General features: G+C 41.2%; 1 protein-coding gene across 1 annotated transcript in view; it reads left to right on the forward strand.

Moving 5' to 3' along the window:
• The first annotated feature begins 4,273 nt into the window (after positions 1-4,273).
• The window catches only part of B4GALT5 (beta-1,4-galactosyltransferase 5), a 66,121-nt gene continuing 46,721 nt past the window's right edge, over positions 4,274-23,673 (forward strand). The window contains exon 1 of the mRNA XM_074317236.2: positions 4,274-4,606. Within this exon, the coding sequence (XP_074173337.1) occupies positions 4,492-4,606 (115 nt within the window). The 5' untranslated portion in view covers positions 4,274-4,491. The remainder of the gene's footprint in view (positions 4,607-23,673) is intronic.

Below are 23,673 nucleotides of genomic sequence, written 5' to 3' on the forward strand. Positions count from 1 at the left end.
GAGATCAGAGTGTAGTGAGCTTGTTCAACTGAGGAACTGAAGAGCAAATGATTAAATGAAAGAATGAATGAATACAGGCTCGAGTGAGTTGGGAACCTAACTTGGAGATGAAAAGGGGGTTTGGCGGGAGGAATTTGAGGTAGGGACCCCTGGCATCTTTATTTTCCTCCATTAAAATAATAACCGATCAAAAACAAACACTTTACATAAATAAATTAATTAAAACTTTAAAATAATAATAATAGTTTGGTGCAAAAGTAATTGCGGTTTTTGCAATACTTTAAACCTTTTAAACTGCAATTACTTTTGCACCAACCTAAATAATAATAATAATAATAGTAATAATAACTGATCTTTTTCAATTCCTTGTTATTCTAGACGGGACATGAGTAGAGATTGGCGATCGGTATATAGTCCAGATGTGGGAAGGCCTCCCCATCTCTTTTCACAGGGGAACAGAGGAATTCCTTGCCCACCTAGGCGAGGGGAGAGGTGGATGGGGAGGGAATCCAATTGTAGAGGACATTTGTTGTTTTGAGTTGACTAGATCGCCACCACCCCCTTCCTAACTGGAGCCCATGTCGTGTCAACCAGAGGGGCCAGATCTTTTTCTCTGATCCAGTGTGCTTAGAGGTTCGCGAGTCTCCGAGATCTTTCCACCTCCCAGCACGCTAAGGAAGTCAGTCCAGTGAATGCCACTTTACAGATGACGAGATGGAGTGAGGGCTTCTATGACCAGTTAGGAGACACCTTTGGCCTATTCACAAGAGCAGAGGCACCTCATCCCTTGGCTCCCAGAACACCCAGACTCCTGGCTTTGCCTCCTACCTCTCTATTCCCTGGCAGAGTCACATTCTACTCTGCCATTCAGAGTTGGACTTCCTCAAGGCTTGGTCCCAAGCGCTCCCTCTCTTTTTCAAAACTAGAGGCCCACAGATGGTATGGAAGTATGGTTTCATTTGCATTTTTCAAAAGATATAAGCATCTTTTCATATGCTTATTGGCCATTTGAATATCTGTTTTTATAGATGCCTATTCAAATCTTTTGCTTTCCCTCCTTTTTTCCCCTTATTGGCTTGTTGATCTTATCTTAAACAATACTTTGGATATGAGTTCTTTATCATAGTTTTCTACTTTATCTCCTACTAGGTAGTGTATTTTCCCCCCCTTAATAGTATCTTTTGATGAAGAGAAATTCTTATTTGCAGGTAGCCTAATCTATCAAAATTTTCCCTTTTGGTTGGTGTTTGTGTCCTCTGATAAATCTTCGCTTACTCCAAGGACATGAAGATATTCTTCTTTGTTTTTGCCTAAAAGCTTTTTTGTTTTATCATTCACATTTAGAGCTACAATCCATCTTGAATTACTTTTGTGGGAAGTGTGAGGTACTAGGAGTGAAGTCTTTTTTTTTCTAAGTGGAAGTCCAATGGACCTAATATTAGTTAAATTAAACAAAACAAAACATTGCATGGTTGTGGGTGGGTGTTCATTGTACCATTCTTGCAACTTCCCTATAGGTTTAAAAATGTTTTAAATAAATTGTTGAGGGGAAATGATGCAAAAAAAGGTAGAGGGAGTGTTGTAGATAAACAAGTACTAGAAATAACTCTAAATACAACGTGTAAACCTTGTTTCCGTACTGTTGAAAAAATAAACTACTATAAAAGACATTCTTAAAAACAAATGGGGGAAATTTGAGAATGCACTGATGTTACAGGATATTGTGGTATGACTATTCATTTTCTCAAGTGTGATAATATCATGGTCATTATCTAGGAGAATACAATTTTTTCTTGAGATTTCTGCTGAAGTATTGAGACATATATAGTTCCAGTAAGGCAGCAACTTACTTTTAAATAATGCAGAAAAGATTGTACATACATATGAATATAGATAAATCTGGAAAAATGATAGCGATTGTTGAATTCAGGTGGAGTGTTTCTTGTGCTATTCTTTCAACTTTTCTGTATGTTTGAAAATGTTTGTTAAAGACATGGTAGGGGAGAGGCTGGTGTGCGGACCAAACAAAAAGTAGTTGCAGGTCAGATTATTTCAGCTAGTTCGGGATTTCCGGTCTAGGGTCTCACCTCTGCTGTCTCACTTATTCCACATCACTTCCCTGTGGGTGGGAGTACTGGGTTCATTTCACAGATAATAAATAGCTCAGAGGGGCAAGTGATTTGCTAAAGGTCACATAGTCAATTGAGACCAAGTCAAGATTTGAACCTACATCTGAGTCAAAATTCCTGCATTTCTTTTTTGTTGTTTAAGCCTCTTCTCTCTCACCTCGTTTTCTAAAGGGGAGTGTGCCAGGCTTTACATGTATTACTCCAAACCTCACAACAACCTGATGAGATTGATACTACTAACATCCCCCCTTTTTACTGAAAGGCACAGAGAGGTTAAGTAACCTGCCTAAAGTCACTCAGGTAAGAATGGAAGAGCTGGGAGTCAGAGAACCTGGGCAATCTGGCCCTAGAGCCCTCACTTAAAGGATCAAAGAAACACTATAAAAAGTATAAATTGCGGGGCCAGCCCGGTGGCTCAGGTGGTTGGAGCTCCGTGCTCCTAACTCCAAAGGCTGCGGTTCGATTCCCATATGGGCCGGCCAGTGGGCTTTCAACTACAAGGTTGCCAGTTCAACTCCTCGAGTCCTGCAAGGGATGGTGGGCAGCGCCCCCTGAAACTAAGATTGAACACGGCACCTTGAGCTGAGCTGCCTCCTGGATGGCTAAGCGCGGGCTCTCACCCACAAGGTTGCTAGTTTGATTCCTTGACTCCCGCAAGGGATGGTGGACTGCACCCCCTGCAACTAGCAACGTCAACTGGACCTGGAGCTGAGCTGAGCCCTCCACAACTAAGATTGAAAGGACAACAATTTGACTTTGGGGGGAAAAAAAGTCCTGGAAGTACACACTGTTCCACAATAAAGTCCTGTTCCCCTTCCCCTCCCCAAAAAGTATAAATTGCTTTAGGAATACAAAGTGGGATTATTGTTGGTTCTTATAGAATCCCTGCAAAATCCTCTCTCCTGACTGCTTCTGACATTCCAAGACAGTGCCCCAGGTTCAAATGTATATAGGGGACACTTGCCTTCCCACTTCAGCTAGCAGCTTCTTGAAGCTGGTGCTGTTTCTACTGGCCCTGGCCGTGAGTTTCACCGCCTTTGGGGGTCTTCTGGCCTGGGGCTGAGCTTAAAGCAATGTTTTTAACATATTCTCACACTATCCTATAGAGTAGGATACCAATTTGTCTGTAGGATGACAATTAGGGGCCAGATTGGAATAGTGAGGCAGTTACAACCTAGTAGTCAAGGGTCTGTCTTGGGAAACAGGTCAGTTTTGATTTGAGCCCTTACTGCAAGGCTTGGGTGAATTGCTTCTCCCTCTAGGAGCCTGTTTCCTCATTTTTACCATAGGAATAATAAGAGCACATATCTCATGGGTGTTGGAGGGATTTAAAGAGATAAGTAAGGTCCACTATATCTTAACACATGTCTTCACATTGATGGCTGTTATCATTACACTCCTTATAATTCTGTGGGATGTGGACCTTGCCTAGAGTTCCAACCTCATCCTTGCCACTCTTCCTACCTTACTGGATTTTATCCGTGCTGGCCTGGGAGTCAGCCTGGGGACAGATCATGCCTTTGCATCTGCTGTTCACTCTTTTATGTCTCAGTTCATGTCATCTGCTCAGTGAGGCCTTCCTTGGCCCCACTACCCTGCCTCCAACACGTTCTCCTGTTTTATTGTGTTCATATCACTTATCGGTACCTGATACGATGAATTGATGTTTCTTTTTCTCCTCCCATTTGTTTTAAGTTCCAAAATGACACAGATTTTGTCTGTTTTGTTCTTGGTAGCCTCCCCAGCATCAAGAACGGTGTCTGGTATGTCTGGTGTTCCGTAAATCGTGAATTGAATGAATGAATGAATGGGTGAATGAATGAGGGTGTGTACCGAGCTCTCCTGCCTACGATCCCAGATATTCTGCCGAACTTGGCGACCAGCCGCTTCAGACATTGCAGACGGCCCCTTGGCTCCCGGGTTGGGGGCGCCCCTACGCGAAGGCTCCCGGCACTTGAGCGACGCTCCCCAAAAACCTGGGCGGTGGCCGAGCGGGGAGAGGGGCTGTCGCCATTTGGCTACTTTCCCTGAGGGCCGCCGCGAGAGCCGGGCGGCGAGCACGCTCGAGCGGGTCTTTTACGACGGTGCCCGGCGGCGCTGGCCCCGCCCCCGCCCCGCCCCCGCGGGTCGCCCCGCCCCCTCTGCTGCGCTCACTCGGGGCCGCTCCGGCCCCCGCCCGCTTCATGTGGCCCGGCCCTCGGCGGCCGGCGGCTGGGAGCGGCGAGGTAGCGGCCAGCGGCGGCCGGCGAGGCCTGGGAGGTGGTGGCCGAGGCCCAGGCGGCGGCGGAGGCCCAGGAGGCGACGGACGGGGAACGGCGGGAGCAGGCCCGGCCCGGCCCTCCAGCGGCCGCCCGGCTGCAGCATGCGCGTTCGCCGGGGACTGCTGCGGCTGCCGCGCCGCTCGCTGATCGCCGCGCTCTTCTTCTTCTCGCTCTCGTCCTCGCTGCTCTACTTCGTCTATGTAGCGCCCGGCATAGGTAGGAAGGGGGCCTGGGATCCGGGGGGCGGTGGGGGGTGCGCTCTGGCCTCTAGAGGATTCCGGGGATCCCCGCCCCGCCCTGAAGGCACTGGTCCTTGTTGGATCCCCGGCCGGGAGGCGACCCCGAGTCTGGCCCTCTGAAGACTGGGGGGACCCCGGCCTGACCCTCGGGTGATCCCAGGACATTCCCGCCCTCTGCAACCCGACGGGGTTCGGAACCCTCCTCCCCTCGCCAGCTTCCCGCCCACCCCCGACGCCCAAACCCCAGCTCCTCCCGACCCTCATGTGCCGTCACACACCCCTCCTTCGTGCTGGGACGCCCCCTTTCCCGCTCTCGCCTCGCTGGAACCCCCGCTTCCCGCGTCTCGGCAGGAGAACTCCCACTCCTCCCCCGGGGTCCCCGCAAGCCCTGGTTCCCGGCATTCCGCGCACCCCGAACCCACCTCCCCCCACAACCGGCTCGGCGCTCCTCGCGGAGCAGCGAGACCCGGTGCCCTGGTTTAGAGGCTCCCCACCTTCCCGGTTGCCATCCATCCATCCCCTCCCGCTTCCTCGGTGACTCCACGGTTTCCTGCTCACCGTCCCTTCCCTACCCTTTCTTCCCTCCACTTTCCCCAGTCACATCTTCCTCCAGGTCCGCCTCCCCAACACACATTCTCCTCCAAGTGGCGGGATCCCTTTCCTCTCCCAGTGGCACCTCCTACCCGGTGTGGAGGCCCACCCCCCCATTCAGTCTACTAACCCACGAGAGTCCCCAGCCTTTTCCATGTCTCCGTCCCACCCCCGCCCCGCCTACCCCCAAGGGCACGCTCTTGTCACTTCCCTGCCTACTCCCCCCCCCCCACTCCCCCATCCCTACACCTCTCTGCGGTCCTCAGCCACAGTTTCCTCCTGAATGAAGACGTGGGGTAGGGGTGCTGGCTGGGCTCTTCTTTTTCTTTCACTTCTGCCCTCCCAGCCTTGAGCTAGAAGGTGGCCCTTCAGTGTTCTATGCTGCCTGCTCGGGGGTGAAAGGGGACATTTATACTGGCCCTAAAAGAGTCTTTGGGAAATGGGGTCGGGTGGAAAGGAGGAACGTGGAGAAAAGATGGAATGGATACTCCTTCTTCTCTAAGGCATGTCCTTTAAAGGAAAGACAGTCTCTGGGCCTTTTTGAACCCCTTCTCTTGCCCGGCCTACTCCAAACTCTTTGGAGTGTACTTTTTCTCCTAGTAATAACGCCCTGGTCCAGACCCTTGGCTCTTTGGCCCTTTGGCCCTTTGAGCCCTGGACCTTGCTCTTTGGTCCTTGGAGCCTTTGAGCCTTTCGAGCGCTTTGAATCACGCTTCTGCTTGGACCCGCTTCTACCTCTTTGAAGTGTACTTTCTCTTCTAATAAACTGCTCTTTCACTACTTTAAAAAATAATAATAATAAAAATAAAGGAAAGACAGCCTTTGAAGAAACTGAACCCTGCCCAAGACTTTGTAAGACCACGGAGCAGACATCTAGGACATGAAAAAAGAGATGAGAGGGCTAAGGTCAGAGGACATTGAAGTCAGACTTGGATTTGAATCCCTGCCCTGTATGACCTTGGGCAAGTTATTAAGCCTTAGCTTTTCTCCTCTGTAAAATGGGGTACAAATCCTAATCTCATAGGTTTCAAGGATGGAAGTTGATAAATTCTCTTTTAAAGCACTTATCGCCGTACCTGATGCATAGTTTAAAAAACAAAACAAAGCAAAACTTTAGAGAAAAGGGATGGAAGGTTTCAGGAATGTATTCACCTGACTTGGCATCACTACGGGGCTCTAGAGTAAACCTCAGTTTAGGGTGAAAAATGATCAGGAGATGCTGTTGGGGGTGGGACAAAGAGAGTGAATTCTGCTAGAAAAAGTCTGGATTATTTGGATGTTACGAAAAGATTGATGGTTTAATTACAGGGAAATGCTCTGTAGGATTGTACTACGGTAGAGACTGGTACCAATCTCTGTTGACCTATCAACGCTGAACTAGCTGAATAGAGACATTTCCAGATAGAGCAGGAGATTCTCTCAATTTTTTTTTTTAGAGCATATTTCACTTGATGGTTAATATTGATGATATGTACTATAAACTAGATCTAGGAAGATAGAAGAGGCAACATCAGATTGCCCTAACAGTTTATGAGGTGTCGTAGGAAAAGCATCCCTCTAGGAAGCTGCTGTATGTAGCCTGGTGGATCAGTTGAGTAGGTACGAATTTTGGCAGAACAAGAACAGGTTGAGTAATTAGTGGAATTAATTGAGAAAAGAGTTCATTAGCATATTGGATATTAGACTCTGACAAAAATGGGTGTGCGTTAATGGACTTGGACCTAGAGGCAGTCTTGGAACCATCATAACCTCTTTTGTGAAGGTGACAGGTTATTTCTGGTGGGTGCATAAATCAGCCATATCGAAATGGAAAAATATATCCCATTGGTATGGTAATAACCCTTTTGATTAGAAAGATTAGAAGCCAGATTCTCCAACAGAAATGGAACTTAATTAAAATTCCTCACTGGTAGATTTTTAGGTCAGTGGAACACCAGGGTAAAGGGCTGCTACTCCCACTCTGCTTAGATTCCTATGTCACTGGTCACTGAAAAGGATGCAAAGCGCTTACATTTTTCATTGTATCTCCTTAAATGTAAATCTTCTAAAAGGCAGACCTGCCTAGAATTCAAATTCTTTTAGTGGGAAAGGGGAACAGTAAAAAGGATGTGGAGTGGTCTTAGGGTTCCTGAAAGCATGGTTACATTCAGCATGGTTACATTGGTGGTTTTACTTATCTTGGCTTTCCTGTTAGTGAACTTAATTTTTCAAATGACTTGGTTTGGACAGTGGGATGGCAAATCTTTTCAAAAGGTTAGGCAATCTCGAAAATTATGAGGTTTTATGTGCTTTGGGATATGAAGACTTTATTTGAGATAATTATTAAAATGAGCTTAGAAAATAACATTAGATTGAACCATATGAAATTTCTGTTTTTGCAGGTCAAAGACAGTTAAATATATCGGCAATTTAGTATGGCTCGACCTAATACGTTTCCAAGTAATGGCAATTCTGTTTTCTGGCATAATGGAAAGTGTCAGACTTGTAGTTCCTTCCAGGTTTAATTTTTTCCAGTCCTTGGTTTTGATTAGCTTTGTATACCCTGTGGCCACATTTTTGCTCAAGGGCTAAAGAGAAATCATCACTCCAAGAGTGTGTTACAGCTATATTCAGAAATAGGTAGACTTGAATTTGAGACGCGAAAAATCATCTTGGTTATAAAAGTTTTAAAGTTGTTTATGTATAATACCACGCAACCACAATTTCAGCCTAGCCATTAACTTAGTACTTCTGAGATCTAACGCCAGCTCTAAATATCAGTGACTCATAATTTCAGAGCAAAGGGGAATTTTCCTGGACGTGAGAGGCCTCTGAAATGGGGGTGATGGACTATTTGACTTAGAAAATTGGATGTGAGGAAACTTAAATAATAAGACTAGTGTGTTTGTAACAAATACAAAGTACTCTTTGCTACTTTGATATCCCCATCCCTATCCAATTAGTATTTTTTTAAAAAATATGATTTCATTGGACGTTATTTTTGTTGTTAATTCAAAAGTAGTGTTTTATATCAGTAGTTGAAAAGTAGAAATGGAAAGGATGGGACGGAAAATATGATGGAGGTGGTGGATTTGAAAAAAGAAGAGGAGGGTGATACGGTGATGAAAATGCCTCTCCTATCTAGTCCTCTCTGCCTGAGTGATTCTTGTTTATCAATCGCCTGTTTTACCCGCACTATTGAAATATGCCTATTCTTTTCAGGGTTCTGAAGAAAACTTTGAACTTATTTGTGACCCTTTACCTTAAGAAAGATCTAAGAGCTCAGAGTACTTCCATATTCCAGTATGACCAGGTCTTTCGGAAGATAAGTGAATTATTTATAGATGTGCATATGAAGTGACGATTTCAAAACATCTTAAGTTTATGATGCGATCATCTGGGAAGGCTATATAGGTTACTGACCTTTGCAACTTGTTCAAGGTTATTGATTTTGAGAGGTGACTGTGCATAGTTAGAGGTCATAGTCTATGCAATGATGAAATTTGATTAAAGTTCTACCATTTAAACTAATTTTTTTTTTTATCCTTTGAGTGTTGAGGAAAGAAAATGGGGAATGGTTTTTCCCTTTTGGCCTGCTTAGTTACAAGAAAAGTTTGATTTATGGCTGGCTTTTGGAAAGCAGAAACCGGTAATTCTAATCCCACCTGACTTGACCAGATGACCTTGAGGAAGTCACTTGATTCTCTGATCCTATACTTGGCACAAAAAACAAAGTTGTTTGAAAAACTAGAACTCCTTCTTAATCAAACTTCTAATGAGATGTTTTGACATATAGAAAGTTGAGAATTCATTCACATTCTATACAAATAGTGGACCTAAGATTTTAAATAAGATACTGTATTTTGCCGTGTATAATGCACACTTTTCCCCCAGAATTTGTGAGGGAAAAACCAGGGTGTGCATTATACATGGGTAATACTAATTCCATATCTGTATAAATGTTTTTAATTCTTTTATTTATGCTTATGAGTTAAAAGTGTAACTCTAGAAATCAATAACAATATCGATGGATAATCGGTTTTGTTGCGCTTACAACAAACTTGCAACAATGTAGAGTTCTTCGACTTCTATGATGTGTAAATATTGTAAATATGTTACCAGTACATAAAATTTCTTGTACCATAATATGTTAAAGAATAAATGCTAAAATTCCTTTATAATACAAAAAAACAAGTACCTAAATGTGAACAAAGAAACATTTGAATTCAAACGAAAGATTTTTCTCCCTGAATGTTTGGGCCAAAAACATGGATATGTATTATACATGGGAGCACATGATACACGGCAAAATATGATGCATGTTTTATATAATCAAATGCAACCTTTTCTAATAATTGTCACAGGACAATTTCAGATTCTCCCAGTAAGTATTATATGAAAATAGCCTTTAGTTGTTGTTCCTCACATGCAAATGCCCTCTAAATGCCTCAGTGCACTTCCTGAGCTTTTCTGGAGTGAAATGAATATGGTGACATGTGGGTTATTTTATTTTAGAAAATAAAGAAGCTTCACCCTGCTAAAGACACCCCTCTCTTTCCATATGTGCCTTCATGCGTACACTCACATATTTTCTTTGAGTATTGCGTCATGTCATTCTTTTTAGAAGGAAATCATATTTGGAGAACAGGTTGAAGGTATAAATCTGAAACGGGACCCTTTTGACCAGGACTTTGGTCATGTTTTATGTCCTCTCTGCAGAATTTTGCTGTTTTGGAAACAGGGTCTTGGGTTTGGGGCTGAAATGTCTTTAACAGTGGAAATCTGCTAGACTTGGACAGTCTTTGGAATCACCCATTCAGACTGTATCAGTTACCGCTCCAGGTCGTTGGTACTCGAGCCAATAGATGACTCTGCTCCAATCCAGACGTTTCCTCCACTGAGCGTGACAGGCCAGTGGGAGTGACTTGTAATAAATCACCAGGAAGGAAGGTCTCTCTGTTGCCTTGGCTCTTTAGAGCCCTTCAAGGGAGTAGGAATTCCAAAGCCATGGAAGCCAAATGCTTGCCCTACTTGCCCTAATTTTATAGTTTTTTTAGATAACAGAAGGTGCACTGGTTACATCCAACCACATAAAGCAAACAAAACTTGAGCAAGCAAGAAGTAAGAAATGTGATGCTGCTGAGGCCTGTCAGAGAAACAGAGAAAACTGGAGGTTAATGCTGGTCGAGATAAAAGATAATCAGAAGCGAACAGGTTGGGTGTTGCCTTAAATTAATGGCGCTGTTATGAGAAGAGAGAGACTTGTGCGTACTCTTTCTAGTGCAAGGGCCGTTATTTCTAATACTAGCTAAATAAAGGAATGTGTTCCTTTGCACACGAGGTGTATTCTTGTAGAATGTTGTTGAGAATATGCAGGGAATTTAAGATCTGTGAGTCAATAATAATCCAGTATTTGAGTGTTTACCTGTCATGTTACCAGCTATGGGAGATGTTTAAGTTCTAGGCTTTTGACTGCTTCTTTCATTTTATAGATGATTTTATAAGCCCAGGGTGAATTATTAACTTGCCCGGAGCAGAAAATTATGAGGTATCCATGAGGCATGTACAGTATGGTTGCAGAGACATGATTAATCACAGGAAACAACTAGAGAAAAATAGAAGATAGTATATAATCAGTTGCTGAATTGTATGATGCTGGCCCTTAATGAGTTGGAAGTTCAGACACAGATATTCATTCCTTCATCCTATATATATATTGAGTGCCTCCTCTTGTCAAATACTCTTGGATATTGGGTGGTCTAGAAATGAATAAGGTGGACCATTTCTGCCATTGTGGTGCTTTCATTCTAGTGGGAAGTTTTTGTCCATGTGGTATTTTTATTCTAATGGGGAGACGACCAATATACAAGATAATTTCAGATAGTGGTGGGAGTGACTGAGGGTTTGTTTTAGATTGAGTGGTTAGGGAAGAGGTGATACTTGACTTGAAGGGGTAGAACCAGTCACTCACAGGTCTGGGGGTGGCAGCTGTGGTGGGCTGGGGGTGGGCACTCAGCACACATGAAAAGGCCCTGAGGCAGGGATGGGCTTGACTGAATGCAGGGTGACTGGATTTTTGTGAGTGATGGGAGAGTGGTAGGAGATGAGTTCAGAAGGGTAGGAGGGTTCAGGACCTTTAGGCCGTGGTAAGGACTGTAGGATAGACATGACCTTCAGCTGAGAGAAATCAGCCAGAACTAGGTTTGGATCAGTCCTGACCAAGTGGGCAAATACATTTTCTTACCTGCCAAATGGATACTATCTTTTTGATATGCATGTAAAACTGCTTAGCACAGGCTTGACACAAAGCTCTGTGTTTGTAATGATTGTTTATAACCATAGGAGGTGTCCATTTGGTCTAATACTACATAGTACGAAACTGAGAGTTAGGACGATTGGGCTCCAGTCGGACTTTACCAATAACTAGATATAAATTTTTACTTCAGTTTCCTCATCTGTAAACTGATGTAATTGGATAGATTCGAGGGTCCCTTTTAGATCTGAAGTTAACATGATTCGAGAAACGGTATGTTGAACTTATAAGTATAAAAAGGAATAATGACTTCTGTCACTGTTGAAAATGACCCCATTTAAAAAAATTCAGATTGCCCATTCACTTAGTCTCCCAGCTTGAATGCAACACTGAGCCATAGATTCTGCAGGCCTGCTGGAATGGTGAAGTTGCACCAGACTTCACAGTTTTACTCTTTGGGAGGAGCTCACACTGTGCAATGCTGTTGTTTTAGGACATAGGCCCTAAAAGACTTAGAATTTCTACACTGGGGGAAAAAAAAGAAAGAAAAAAAGGAAACTTGTGTTGTCTTGGTCAAAGGCAAAAACTAAAAGAATTTTATGGAAGTATATCTTTGGGATGTTAAGACCATCCACCCTCCTTTTGTCTTCTGTCATCCTTTTAAGTTCTAATCTGCTCAATCAGTCCTTTCCTGCGGCTTCACACTTTTGCTTTTAAGCATGAAATCGAGCTCTGGACTCATTAGCTCCTGCCTCATCCTCAATCCTCTAGGTAATTGGATGTTAAATGAAAATGAATATTACATTTTGATCCAGTAATTCTTTTTATAATGTGGCTTTTTACTGAAGAACATTGATACCTCCTGCTGATCCCCTGAATTCAGTGTTTTCCCAAGCATGGGAATCACATTGAATAATTTAAAGTGCTGTCTCTTCTCAAATTCCCCCTTGCCCTCCCTCCTTTTGTTAGTTTCAGTAAGCGATTATTAGACTCGAGTTATTGTTCGTCCTCCTCCTTCCCAGGTTACAGAGACACACAGGTACTTTGCTGCGACTAGAAGGGAGCTTGGTCATTGTTTCTGAGGTACCTTAGTTACTGTCATCAATTATGAACAGTTCTCTGAGGCGATTAGTGGCCTAATTATGAAGATGAAAAATGTGGAATGTCAGGTACAGGAAAGTGTATAGTAGGAAAGCTCAGTGTTGTGTTTTAAAGCTTAAATTAATCTAAGGTATACTAGTGAGCACAGTTGTGTATTATTTTCATGGAAGAGCTATAAAACATTTAAATATCAGTAAAAAGGGAGCTGTTGTTTTTTTTTTCACCTTCCAGGTGGTCCTCAAAGTATTAGTAGTCATTTAAACTTTTGCTTAATTCTCATGTGTTGAACAACCATAAACTTGGAAAGATGGAAAAACAGGAGTATTTTTTTCCTCATAGACCTTCTGATTACCCCATTTTGAGGAGTTCTGCTTTTAGGCACTAAGACTAAATTATATTCATGACTGTTATGTATATATTTTCTGATCAGGAGACCATTGGCTCGTAAAGATAAAAAAAATAGTATTTTCCTAAATGATGTGTTGTGATCATGTTTGTGTAGTTAAAAAAGAAAAAGAAAAAAATCTTTCATTCCAGTTCAGAAAAATGACAAAATTGCCAATTTAAAGAAGTTAAACCAGATGGATCAAAAATGATGGTAGACTGGCTTTAGGATTCTTCATGCACTTATTTTGAATTCGTGTATTTTAAAAGCGTTTAATCTCTTAACTTTTTAAGGAAAGATTATTTTATTGATATCCTCACAATCTTAAATGATAGGGAAGTTTTCTGGATGGTAATTTCCTTGTGCCTAGAATAGGGCTGCCACATTACATTGTATGCATTTAAATGTGTAATGAAATGAATGAAGAAACTTGTCTGGGCAAGCCAGCCTCTTCACTGTTGGATTGCGCTTACGGTGGCAGAAGGAACGCTTCTTGTATTAATTCTGATTTCATTTTGCCCAAAATTACTTTGTACTGTTTTTTCTTTTGCTGGGTTTTTTTTCTTTTTTCTTTTTTCTTTTTTTGGTGGAAAAAATCTATGTAACATCAAGTTTGCCTTGTATTTTGGTAATCTAAGTGTGCAATTCAGTGGTATTAATTACATTCACAATGTAATACAACCATCACCACTCTGCCAAATTTTTTGTCACCTCAAACAAAACTTACTGCTAAGCACTAACGCCTTACTCCCTCACCTCAGTCTACGTTCTGTCTCTATGAATTTGCCTTTTCTAGATACTTCATAAAAGTGAATCATATAATATTTGTCCTTTTGTGTCTGGTTTATTTCACTTAGCATGATATCTTCAAGGTTCATTCATGTGGTAGCATTGTCAGAACTGCATTGTTTTTGTGAGTGAATGATATTCCATTGTATGTATTCATCTGTTGATGAACTCTTGAATTGTTTCCACCTTTAGCTATTGTGAATAATGCTGCTATGAGTTTCGGTTCGCAAGTATGTGTTTGAGTCCTGTTTTCAGTTCTTTTGGGTATCTACCTAGGAGTGGAATTGCTAGGCCATGTGGTATTCTATTTACTTTTTTATGGAACTGCCGGGCTTTTCCACAGTGGTGGCACCGTTTTACATTCCCACCAGCAATGTATAAGGACTTCAGCTTGTCCACATCCTGGCCAACACTTGTTACTTTACTCCCTGCCCTCCCCTCCCCTCCCTTCCCCTGCCCTACCTTCCCCTCCCCTCCCCTCCCTTCTCCTCCCTTCTTCCACCCTCTTTCTTTCAAGTATAGGTGTCCTAGTAGGTGTAGCTCATTGTGATTTTGCTTTTCATTTCCTTAATGACTAATGTTGAGCATCTTTTCATGTGTTTATTGGCCATTTGTGTATCTTCTTTGGAGAAATGTTTGTTTTGGTCCTTTGCCCATTTTTTTGATTAGATTGTTTGTTGTTGAGTTGTTAGCAGTTCTTTATATATTCCGAATATTAAACCATTATCAGATACATGATTTGCAAATATTTTCTCCCATTCTGTAGGTTGTCTTTTCACTTTTTTGATAGTATCCTTTGATGCGGAAAACTTTTAATTTTAATGAGGTCCAATTTATTTATTTTTTCTTTTGTTTGTACTTTTAAAAATATACTATTCGGTAGGTAGTATTACTTAGCTTTAGCTTCCTACAGTGTGCTCATTTGTTTTTCTGCCTGTGAAGGTCTGATAGGCATTGCTAATACCTAAGTTATTGGTAGGCATTTTTTACATAAGCTGCAACTGATCTGATTTTTGAGAAAGCAGAAGTCAAAGTTTATCTTTCTCAAGTTTGATGCTGGTTTCTTGATTTCTGATTCTTTATCTTTAAAATACTGTTTGCCACACTTGACATGCTCTGTAGATTCCATTAAATATTTCAAGTGTTTGAAGAGTCCTATGACCTTTTCTGATGAAAGGGGGACTATCCATATCTTCTTATTTGATGTTTTTCTGTTTGTTGATTATTTTGTTCAAAGACTGAAATATAACTGAAATTTAAATGTTTTCTGCTTCTAATTGCAGTTCTCTGAAAGTTCTTATAAGGCAGGGCCAGATGTGCGGACACCAAATTTTTGGTGTTGGGGACAGTACAGTTTACTGATTAAACATATGATATAAAGGAGAAATTTGGAAAATATTACAGATTGGTAAACACTGTTAATAAAACACTGCGCTAATTTTTTTCCATACAGAAGTGAAAGAACCTGATGATTTTGAAGATAGGGAAAAGTAAATTTTACTTGGCATTTTGTTGGCCTCAAATCTCCATTAACCAGCACCTTTTTATTTACTTTTTATTTTTTATATTGGGGAACAGTGTGTTTCTCCAGGGCTCATCAGCTCCTGTTTCTCCAGGGCTCATCAGCTCCAAGTAACTGTCCTTCAATCTAGTTGTGGAGGGCGCAGCTCAGCTCCAAGTCCAGTTGTCGTTTTCAATCTTTAGTTGCAGGGGGCGCAGCCCACCATCCCATGTGGGAATTGAACCAGCAACCTTGTTGAGAGCTCGCGCTCTAACCATCTAAGCCATCTGGCTGCCCCCTAACCAGCACCTTTTATATTTTGCTATTTAATAAGTGATGGTAGTTAGAGTGAAGACCTGGAGACATGACTTGGAGTTTCGTGTTAAGTATTTTTTTCTTTGCCGTTTTGATTTTTGGTTTCCTGCTTCTTTGACTCTTGGTAATTCTTTATTCACCAGAGCATTCTTTTCCCCCATGCCTCCCCAGTCCATGGCACAGGCACAGGATGGCAGGTGGTGATGAAAAATAGCTGCCAGGATGGATGACTAGAAGGTGTGTGATGTGAACATAGGATTATTTTTTTCCTGTTTCCTTCAAAACATTATCAGAAAATGAAGAGATAGCTAAAGAATGAGGAAATAGAAAAATCTAACACGTAAAACCTGCTGGACTCCTACAACTTTGACATGATAAAATTTAGCAATTTGATTTTTTTCCCCTGGTATCAGCTGAACTTCAAATGTATTTATCTAAATGTGAATGATACTGGTAATAATTAAAGACAGGTGGGTACTTAGAAAATTTTTGTATTTTGGGCCTGCGATAAAAGAGAAAAATTATAACTTGGCTTTGCATTTGCCTGATTTGGCTGTTTTCTCAGAGCTAACTTCGTGAATGCAATCTCTATAATGTTACACCCCTGCAGTGTGCTTCCTGGGACAGTGATGAGTGAAGCCCACATTGTGTCTCTGGCCCTTTTCTTACTTCAACGAGGGAAGTAGATTAGTAAAACCACAGCTTTCGTTTAGTGAAAAATTTTCAGTTTTGTATACTCCTGGATGGATGTATTCAATTGTGGTTAACATTCCTTAATTGCCAGGAATCATAGTTGAATATATTGTAATTGTAGACATGTGAGACAGAAAAAAAATGTAAAGAAATTCTTGAAAAGATGTTTAATGTCTTACCCCCTTGGGCCCTGGGTTGTGCCTGTTCATATTCACAGGGAGTGTTTCTGCTGTTTCTCTCCTGAACAGAGTCACAGCTGTGGTATTGAGCAGTGATCTGATGTTTCTTAGTAACACAGATGCTTTCAGGACCGGTGGAGGAGGGATGTATGTCCCTGCTGAGGCCTCTTCCCTTCCACTTTGAAGAGTGTCAGATTTAGAAGTCTGGCACTTAGTAGGTGCTCAGGAAGCATTTGTCAGACATGATGACTCTTTCTTCTACCCTTCAGTGACTCTCACTGCACTCAGGATAAAGTTCAAACTCCTTGTTGTAGCTTAGAAGACCTTTGGTGATCTGGCCTCTCCTCCCCTCTCCAGCCTCATTGTGCCATTCCTCTCCCATCCCTCTCACTACATGGGCCTCCACCTGGTTTCCAGCACAGACGAGCCTCTTTCCTTATCTTTTTCACTGGCTAACAACTCCTAAACTCCTTTCCATCCTCAGACCTCTATTTCAGTGTTAAACTCACGGGCCTTGTTTCTGTTGCACATTGTTGTATCGCTAATGCCTAGAACACTGTTTTGGCACACAGTAGGTGCTCAGTTAACATTTATTTGTTAAGTCAGTGAAGTAAAGTTGAGGCATAAAATGTGAGGTTCCTAAAAAGTACAACTAGCCAGTTCCCTGCTCATTTGGGTAAATGAAAGATTGGTGTACTATTAAGACTTCAAGGTGAGGAACTAGATAAAAGGATCAAATAAAAACGGATGAATTTGTAAAAATGTTAATTATAAGTGATTTATAGCATAGTTTTAGATTAACTATGCCAAATGCAGTCAGATGTTTGGTTATGTGAGGGCCTAGTTTGCTGACAGATGACAAGTAGGAGTTTTAAGTTTTGCCCATTTAGGATTCAACATGGATTTTATTTAAACCTTTTAAGCATTTTGTGTCTTACATAGTATATATATGATAATACTTTGAAGTTGCAAATCACAAATGAATGTATTAATGGTTTGTCTTGTACCTAAACCTTAGATGAAAAAAATTGGTGAACATAGGAAAACAATCGGTCCTCATTTAGGATGGAGCAGGTCCAGTAAAATTCTTATATCTTGCTAGGAACATGGTTTCTGATTTTTAACTGCAAAAGTAGTTAGGTTAATGGCTTTGGTGTTTTCAAATTTATGTTGAAAGCTATACCTCTATGTCTTGAATATGCTTGCCTACTCGTATCTTTAATTTGAGACGTAGTTTTTGCCTAAGAAGTGAGAAACTGTTTTATATTTACTTTCTCCAAGGATAGATGAGGAAAAAACTTTGTGAAATTGAAAGTCCATATGGATGGTATACAAAGTAAGTCTGTTATTCATAAATAACTAGTTTCTTGTGCTCCATGCTATTGTATGGAGGGTGGAAATAACTTTGCCTCTTTTGCTAAGATTATTTTTCAGTAAAAGCTTGAGCTTTTTTTTTTTTTTTTTTTTTCGTTGCCAGGCTGGCATCCATTAGTTGTCTTGTCTGGAAGGGACAACTGTGCAGTTGTCCCTTCATTGTGCAGTGTTTGTGTGTGTGTGTGTGTGTGTGTGTGAATGTGAGAGTGGGAGGAAGTGAAATAGTTTGGTTTTGGCTTGATTTTCTATTTCATTGTTGACTTGGCGTGCCTGGCTTTTTCATTCTGGTTTTAAGTATCCAGAAGTCTTATGATGTATGTGAATTAAAAGAATTTGGATTTATTTGAATTTCATTTGTCACTAGGGGTAAGAGCTCCTTTTTTGTGGGCTTTCTGTTTAAGATAATGTTTTTCCTTAATTATTTTATTTTATTATCAAAAATGTCAAACATATACAAAAGTAAAGTGATTAGTATAATGGCCCCCATGAACAAAGGTAATTTTTTCACAAATATAAAGATGAAAAGGCCCAAAGCCACCCCCACCCAAAACAAAACAAAACAAAACAAAACAACAAAATGTAAGTACTAGCTTTGGCTAATGAATAACCTGGATTTTTAAAGCTTTTGGATAATTGGATTTCATTTTTGTTTAGATGTCTTGTTGATCTAGTTACTTAAAAGAGAGTTTCTTTATATGTGAAAAGGGAAGACAGTCTATAAACACAGGGTTACTGTGAGGATTAAAGGAGAGCATATTTGTGAGATGTTTGAAAGTCTTGGAGTTGTCAGGTATTCAACAGATAAATGTCTCCTTCCCCTTCCACAATCCCTTAATGACAGTGTAGGGTAGGGACCGCGAGAGAGAAAGGGAACTGAGGGCCGCTTCTGCGAGTGTTAGCAATTCAGACGACCTGGAACGTGGTCGAGCAGGGTTGAAGCAGTTAATTACAGCAAAGTTTCCAGAGGATTTAATTTTTTCCATTATGCTGCCCTTCATTTGAACCCTTGAAATTTAGATTTGGAAGAACAAGGGTCAGCATGTTTGCCAAGGATAAGCCTTCCCATGCTGTGTGGTGGTACCTCCAAGGCTCTCTGAGCTGGGGAGCAGGTGCTATGGCTGAGGAGGCATAAGCCTGCCAGGCGCCCTGGGAGCAGACGATTACTGCTGGTGTGTGTACCACCTGTGTTCTTTTGCTTCCTTGGCCTTTTTTCCTGAGAATGTATTGCTGATTTCCCTAGCTGTGTGTGTGCGTCAGCTTTGACCAGAGCCAAGTGCAAAGCTTCCAACGGAAAGAATGGCAAAAAAAAAAAAAAGACCTCTTGTAGGACTTGTTTTGGTGCAGATTCTGTGGTGTATGCTTAGTGGCATTCCCCAGTCGCCACAAATTCAACCCCGCCACTATTGATTTTAGTATTGTTTTATTAACTTAATAGCTCTATTATTAAAATAGTAAAACAGTCGGCATAGATTGAAGCTATAGTTTCAGGTTGTATGTCTGAAAAACTGACTCTTTTCATTGTGATATTTGAACAAACACAGATATTTGTGTCATCAGAAACATCCCAGAATCTTACCTAATTAGACTCTAACAAATATTACCACCCTTGTTCTGTTGAACAGTATTTTTAAACTATTAAATCAACTTTAAGAATGATAAAAGGAAATTATAATAATTTATTCATAATCATCTTTTCATCACAAGTGTTTTCATTTTTTTGTTTCTGTCTCATCTTTATACACACAGGTATTTAAAAATTTTGCACTTCAGGAATTGCTAGGCTGAGAGAATTGAGAAGGGCGGCAGCAATATAGTAAATGCTGTGTTTGTGCTGTAATAAGCTTTTACAGTCTCTTTGCTATAATATCTTTTCCTAGGTAGTTCTGTGTTTCTCCACTGTAACTTAACATAGTGTTTTGATATAAGATTAATTCTGGCAAGAGATTCTTGAAAGGAAAGCTATAAAGAAGACATACCTGCTATGTTTACCACTATGTGGAAAACTCGTTGGGAAATTCTAGCCCCATTTGGTGTCAAGTTGATTTACTCTCATTCCTAAATATCATTAATAAAATTAAATAGAAGAATTTCAAATTTCATTAAGTATCCTAACAGTGTGGCTAATTTAATATGAAAGTGTAATGTTTGGTTTGTCTACTCTTTTGATTGGATTCTACAAAGTAGAAATAAAGGCTTTCTCAGAAACTTATTTGTACATAGTGATTATTTTTCTCCAGTCTGGTATTTTTTTTCATTTGTCATGAGTGACTAACCGTTGAATGATTGAGAACCTATTCAGAGATATATCAGATCATTTGAGCAGAAACCAAAGGTTGTGCTGTCCTGGTCACATTAAATATACACATTACTGCCATTAGTTCCTTTGTTTTTTTAAAACGTAGCGTGTGTGACACAGCCTGCCCTCTAAATCTGTAGTTAAAGGAATTAAGTCTGTAGTTAAAGTTAATTTATGTAGCCTTCGCTAGGCTGACCCAGGCTTTCCTAGGCCTTTGGAAGATTCCCACCTGGAACATTAGACATAATGAAACTCAGGAGTTTCCTTTGCTTCTGAGTTGTTGGAAATGATTAAGTTGAAACTGTGATATTTTCTTTTCCAGCCTCTCTTTTTTTGTGTACTCTTACATCCCCATGTACAGAATGGGGAGATTCTTGATGTTATGCAGTTCTTCTTTGTGGACGTGATTATGTTAAACAGTTACTTCTTCTATAACATGACTTAAGCATTCCTGAAAGTCACCATGCTATATAAAATTGTTGATTAAAAACTGTAGCACTTATGAAAAATATGGGATTAGGCACTCAACACTCAAAACTGTATTGGCAACACATTAAAAAAAAAAAAAAGGAACCGAATGCAAATAGCACAGTTTTACACGTTAAGTGGTTAAGAAAAACCGTAAATATGGCCCTTTGCTTCGAAAAAGACCTGAAGTTTTCTGTGGAAGTGGATATTAGAAGGACAGGCAGTCTGTGACTTGTGAGTTGTGAGGGGGTGGACAGAGTGTTCTCTGAAGTACTATTGAAAGTTGTAATGTCAGGTGTGTGTGGGATGCCCTTTGGTGAACTGAGGGCTCTGGTAGATGTGTGAGGTGTGTGCAGAGTGTGTGCACGTGTGTGTCTGTGTCCTGGGTGTTCCTCATGGGTGGAATTGTGAAGAAGCAAACCTGACATTGTTTATGCTCCCACTGTTCCCAAATATATCAATTGTGTTGCAACAAATTTTCAAAGTATTGTAGCAAAACTTATTTTTGTCTATAAGACAAAATGTGATGTAATTTGTATAAATATGTGAAACTTTAAAATTATTTTTAAAGAGTTTTATCTCAAACTTCCAGAAAAGTTGCAAGTATAGTATAGTGGGTTTTTTTAACTATCAGGTGACTTGATGCTCCATCACCCAAAAAACTAGAGGGTGTTTTTAAAACAAACAAGGGCATTCCAACAAAGGACAATCCAACCTTAAATTTAAGAAATTAACATTGGTACTTTACGGCCATCTAATCCTCCAACCCCCGTTAAAGTTTTCCAGTTGCCCCAATAGTGTCCTTTATATCAAAAGGATCCAGTTCAGAATCACTCGTTGTGTTTCGTTATCATGTTTCTTTAGTCTCCTCCAAGAAAATCTGGAAAAGTTCCTCAGTCTCTCCTTGACTTTCATGATCTTGACACTTTTGAGGATGAAAGGCCAGCTGTTTTGTAGCATGTCTCTCACTTTGGGTGTGTCTGATGTAGCCTTATGTTTAGATTCAGGTTGTGCGTCTTTGGCAGCAAAATCACAGAAATATTATGTATTTATCCTTCCAGTGCATCCTGTCAGGTGACGTGGGATTGTGATTTGTTCTATTGCTGATGATGTTCGCTTTGATCATTTGAAGAGTTATCTGCCCAGTTTTTCCACCATAAAGTAACTCTTTTCCCTTTTGTGATCAGTAAGTATTTTGTGGGGAGTTACTTTAAAACTATGTAAATATCTTGTTCATCAGACTTTTCAATGTATTTATTTTTCTATCTGTTGATCAGTTTATCACTCCATCAGTCCGGATCCATGCTTTTTAATGTTTAAAGTTCCCTTATTTTTATCAGCATGGGCTTGTGGTTTTACTGTTACTGTCATTATTTATGTTAACGCTCAACCAAACCGTCCTGATGAAGCCCGTGGAAACCCCTTTGCCCGGCATCTATCCTTTTGACATGTACCTATCCTTCTTGAATACTTCCTCACTGGGATAACAGTGTTCTAGGTACGTTTTGTGCTTTCCTTATCCCAGGCCCGGGATCACCTGCTTCTCCACAGAACTGATTCTTTTTAGTGGGTATTTAGAAGCCAAGATCCGGGTGCTGGCGCATCCATTGCTGTGGGAGTGGGATGGCTTCTAGGCCTTCTCAATGGATAGGGCTGTGGGATATGTGGAGGCATACACACCCACACACTGTGCATTTTTTGCTAGCCAAAGAGTGACAAAGTGAAACATTTAGCCCATGTCGTCATGGTGAATGCCCCCCACCTCCCCCTTCAGCTTTTTCTATGACTTAGATACATACTGGCGTTTGAGAAAGCCTGTTTCCCAGAAGGGACGATCCTGGTCAACACTTTGCATGTCTGTCTGTCTCCTCTCCTGGCTCAGTAGTCGTCTTCCTGCCTCCCCACATGACAGTGGCAGCAGGCGCTGCTTCCATTTGTTGAACTCTTTCTATAGGTGTTTTGCATGTGTTATCCTATTCATTAAAACCCTGGCCCAGAGACGTAATGTTTTACAGATGAGGAGACCAAGGCTTGGAGAGATTAAATAATTTGCTCAAGGCCACATAATTTGTAAGGGGTAGAGGTGTAATTTGAGCCCAAGCCTGCATTTTTTTTTTTCTTTTGCCTAGAGCCTATGCTCTTGAGTAAGTCTGTGCTGCCTCTGGGGGATTAGCATCTATTTGATTAGATCAAAGTTTTTCTGGTCACTGTTTTTGATTCCTTTTGGTTTGGGAAGAGAATGTGTAGACCCTTAAAAGTGACAGTTGGATGAGTTACAATAGCTGTCTGGAAACACTGACACTTAAATGACTCTATGACTGGAATAGCCCAAAGGAGTGACAGGGGTGAAGCCCAGATAAGGGCTTTCTTTTCTGATCTGGACATAGTTTCTCTCTTCATATGGGAAGGGGACTTTGAAGTATGAAGATCAGAACTTTTCTAACTTCTCTTTGGAAACTACTGTGAAAATCAAGGTCTTAAGAAAAGTGTACTTAAGCTGTCTGATGCTTTTTAAGGAAGAGCCGCTTAGACTTCTGCTGAGCTTACGCACTTTATCAGCCCATCTCAGTGTGAATGGAATGACGTGGCTGCTTGTTATGTTGGAAGTGGATGTCCGTCATGTGGTTTTGAGTTGTCTTTTAGGTGCAGAGTTTGTTTGGCCTCTTTGTCCCCCCTTCCCATTGCTCTCCCTTGTGACTGGCGTTAGGGTAGCCGGCTTGGTTTGGGGAACTTCCTCCAGGCTACTCCTTATGCAAAGAGTTGTTCAAAGCTGCAGGCCTGCCCTGGAGTCAGAATGGCACCCTGACCTCGTTTGCACTACTGAACTATGGAGCTGAGCTAATCATATCTGAGCATAAACACTCACTGTCAGTGTGTTTGAAAGTGGTAAGGAAAGTAAGCTTGTTTCTTGATGATGTATAATTATGAAAATAGTAAGGCTATTAATACTCAATTCCTAAACTCCTAGAGAGCAGAGGTGTAGAAAGCTAGCTAGCTTGCTTTCTGTCAATATGGCTTCCAGACCTCGAGAAACACTTAAGTGATACAGTGCTCTGTGGGTCTCTGTTCAGGACAAAGGGAATTCGCCTGCATCTGGGAGATAGAAACCTCAGTGAGCTC

This window comes from Rhinolophus sinicus, chromosome 13 (assembly GCF_057876585.1).
Source record: "Rhinolophus sinicus isolate RSI-liver-muscle chromosome 13, RSI-T2T, whole genome shotgun sequence".
In the NCBI taxonomy this organism is placed as follows: Eukaryota; Metazoa; Chordata; class Mammalia; order Chiroptera; family Rhinolophidae; genus Rhinolophus; species Rhinolophus sinicus.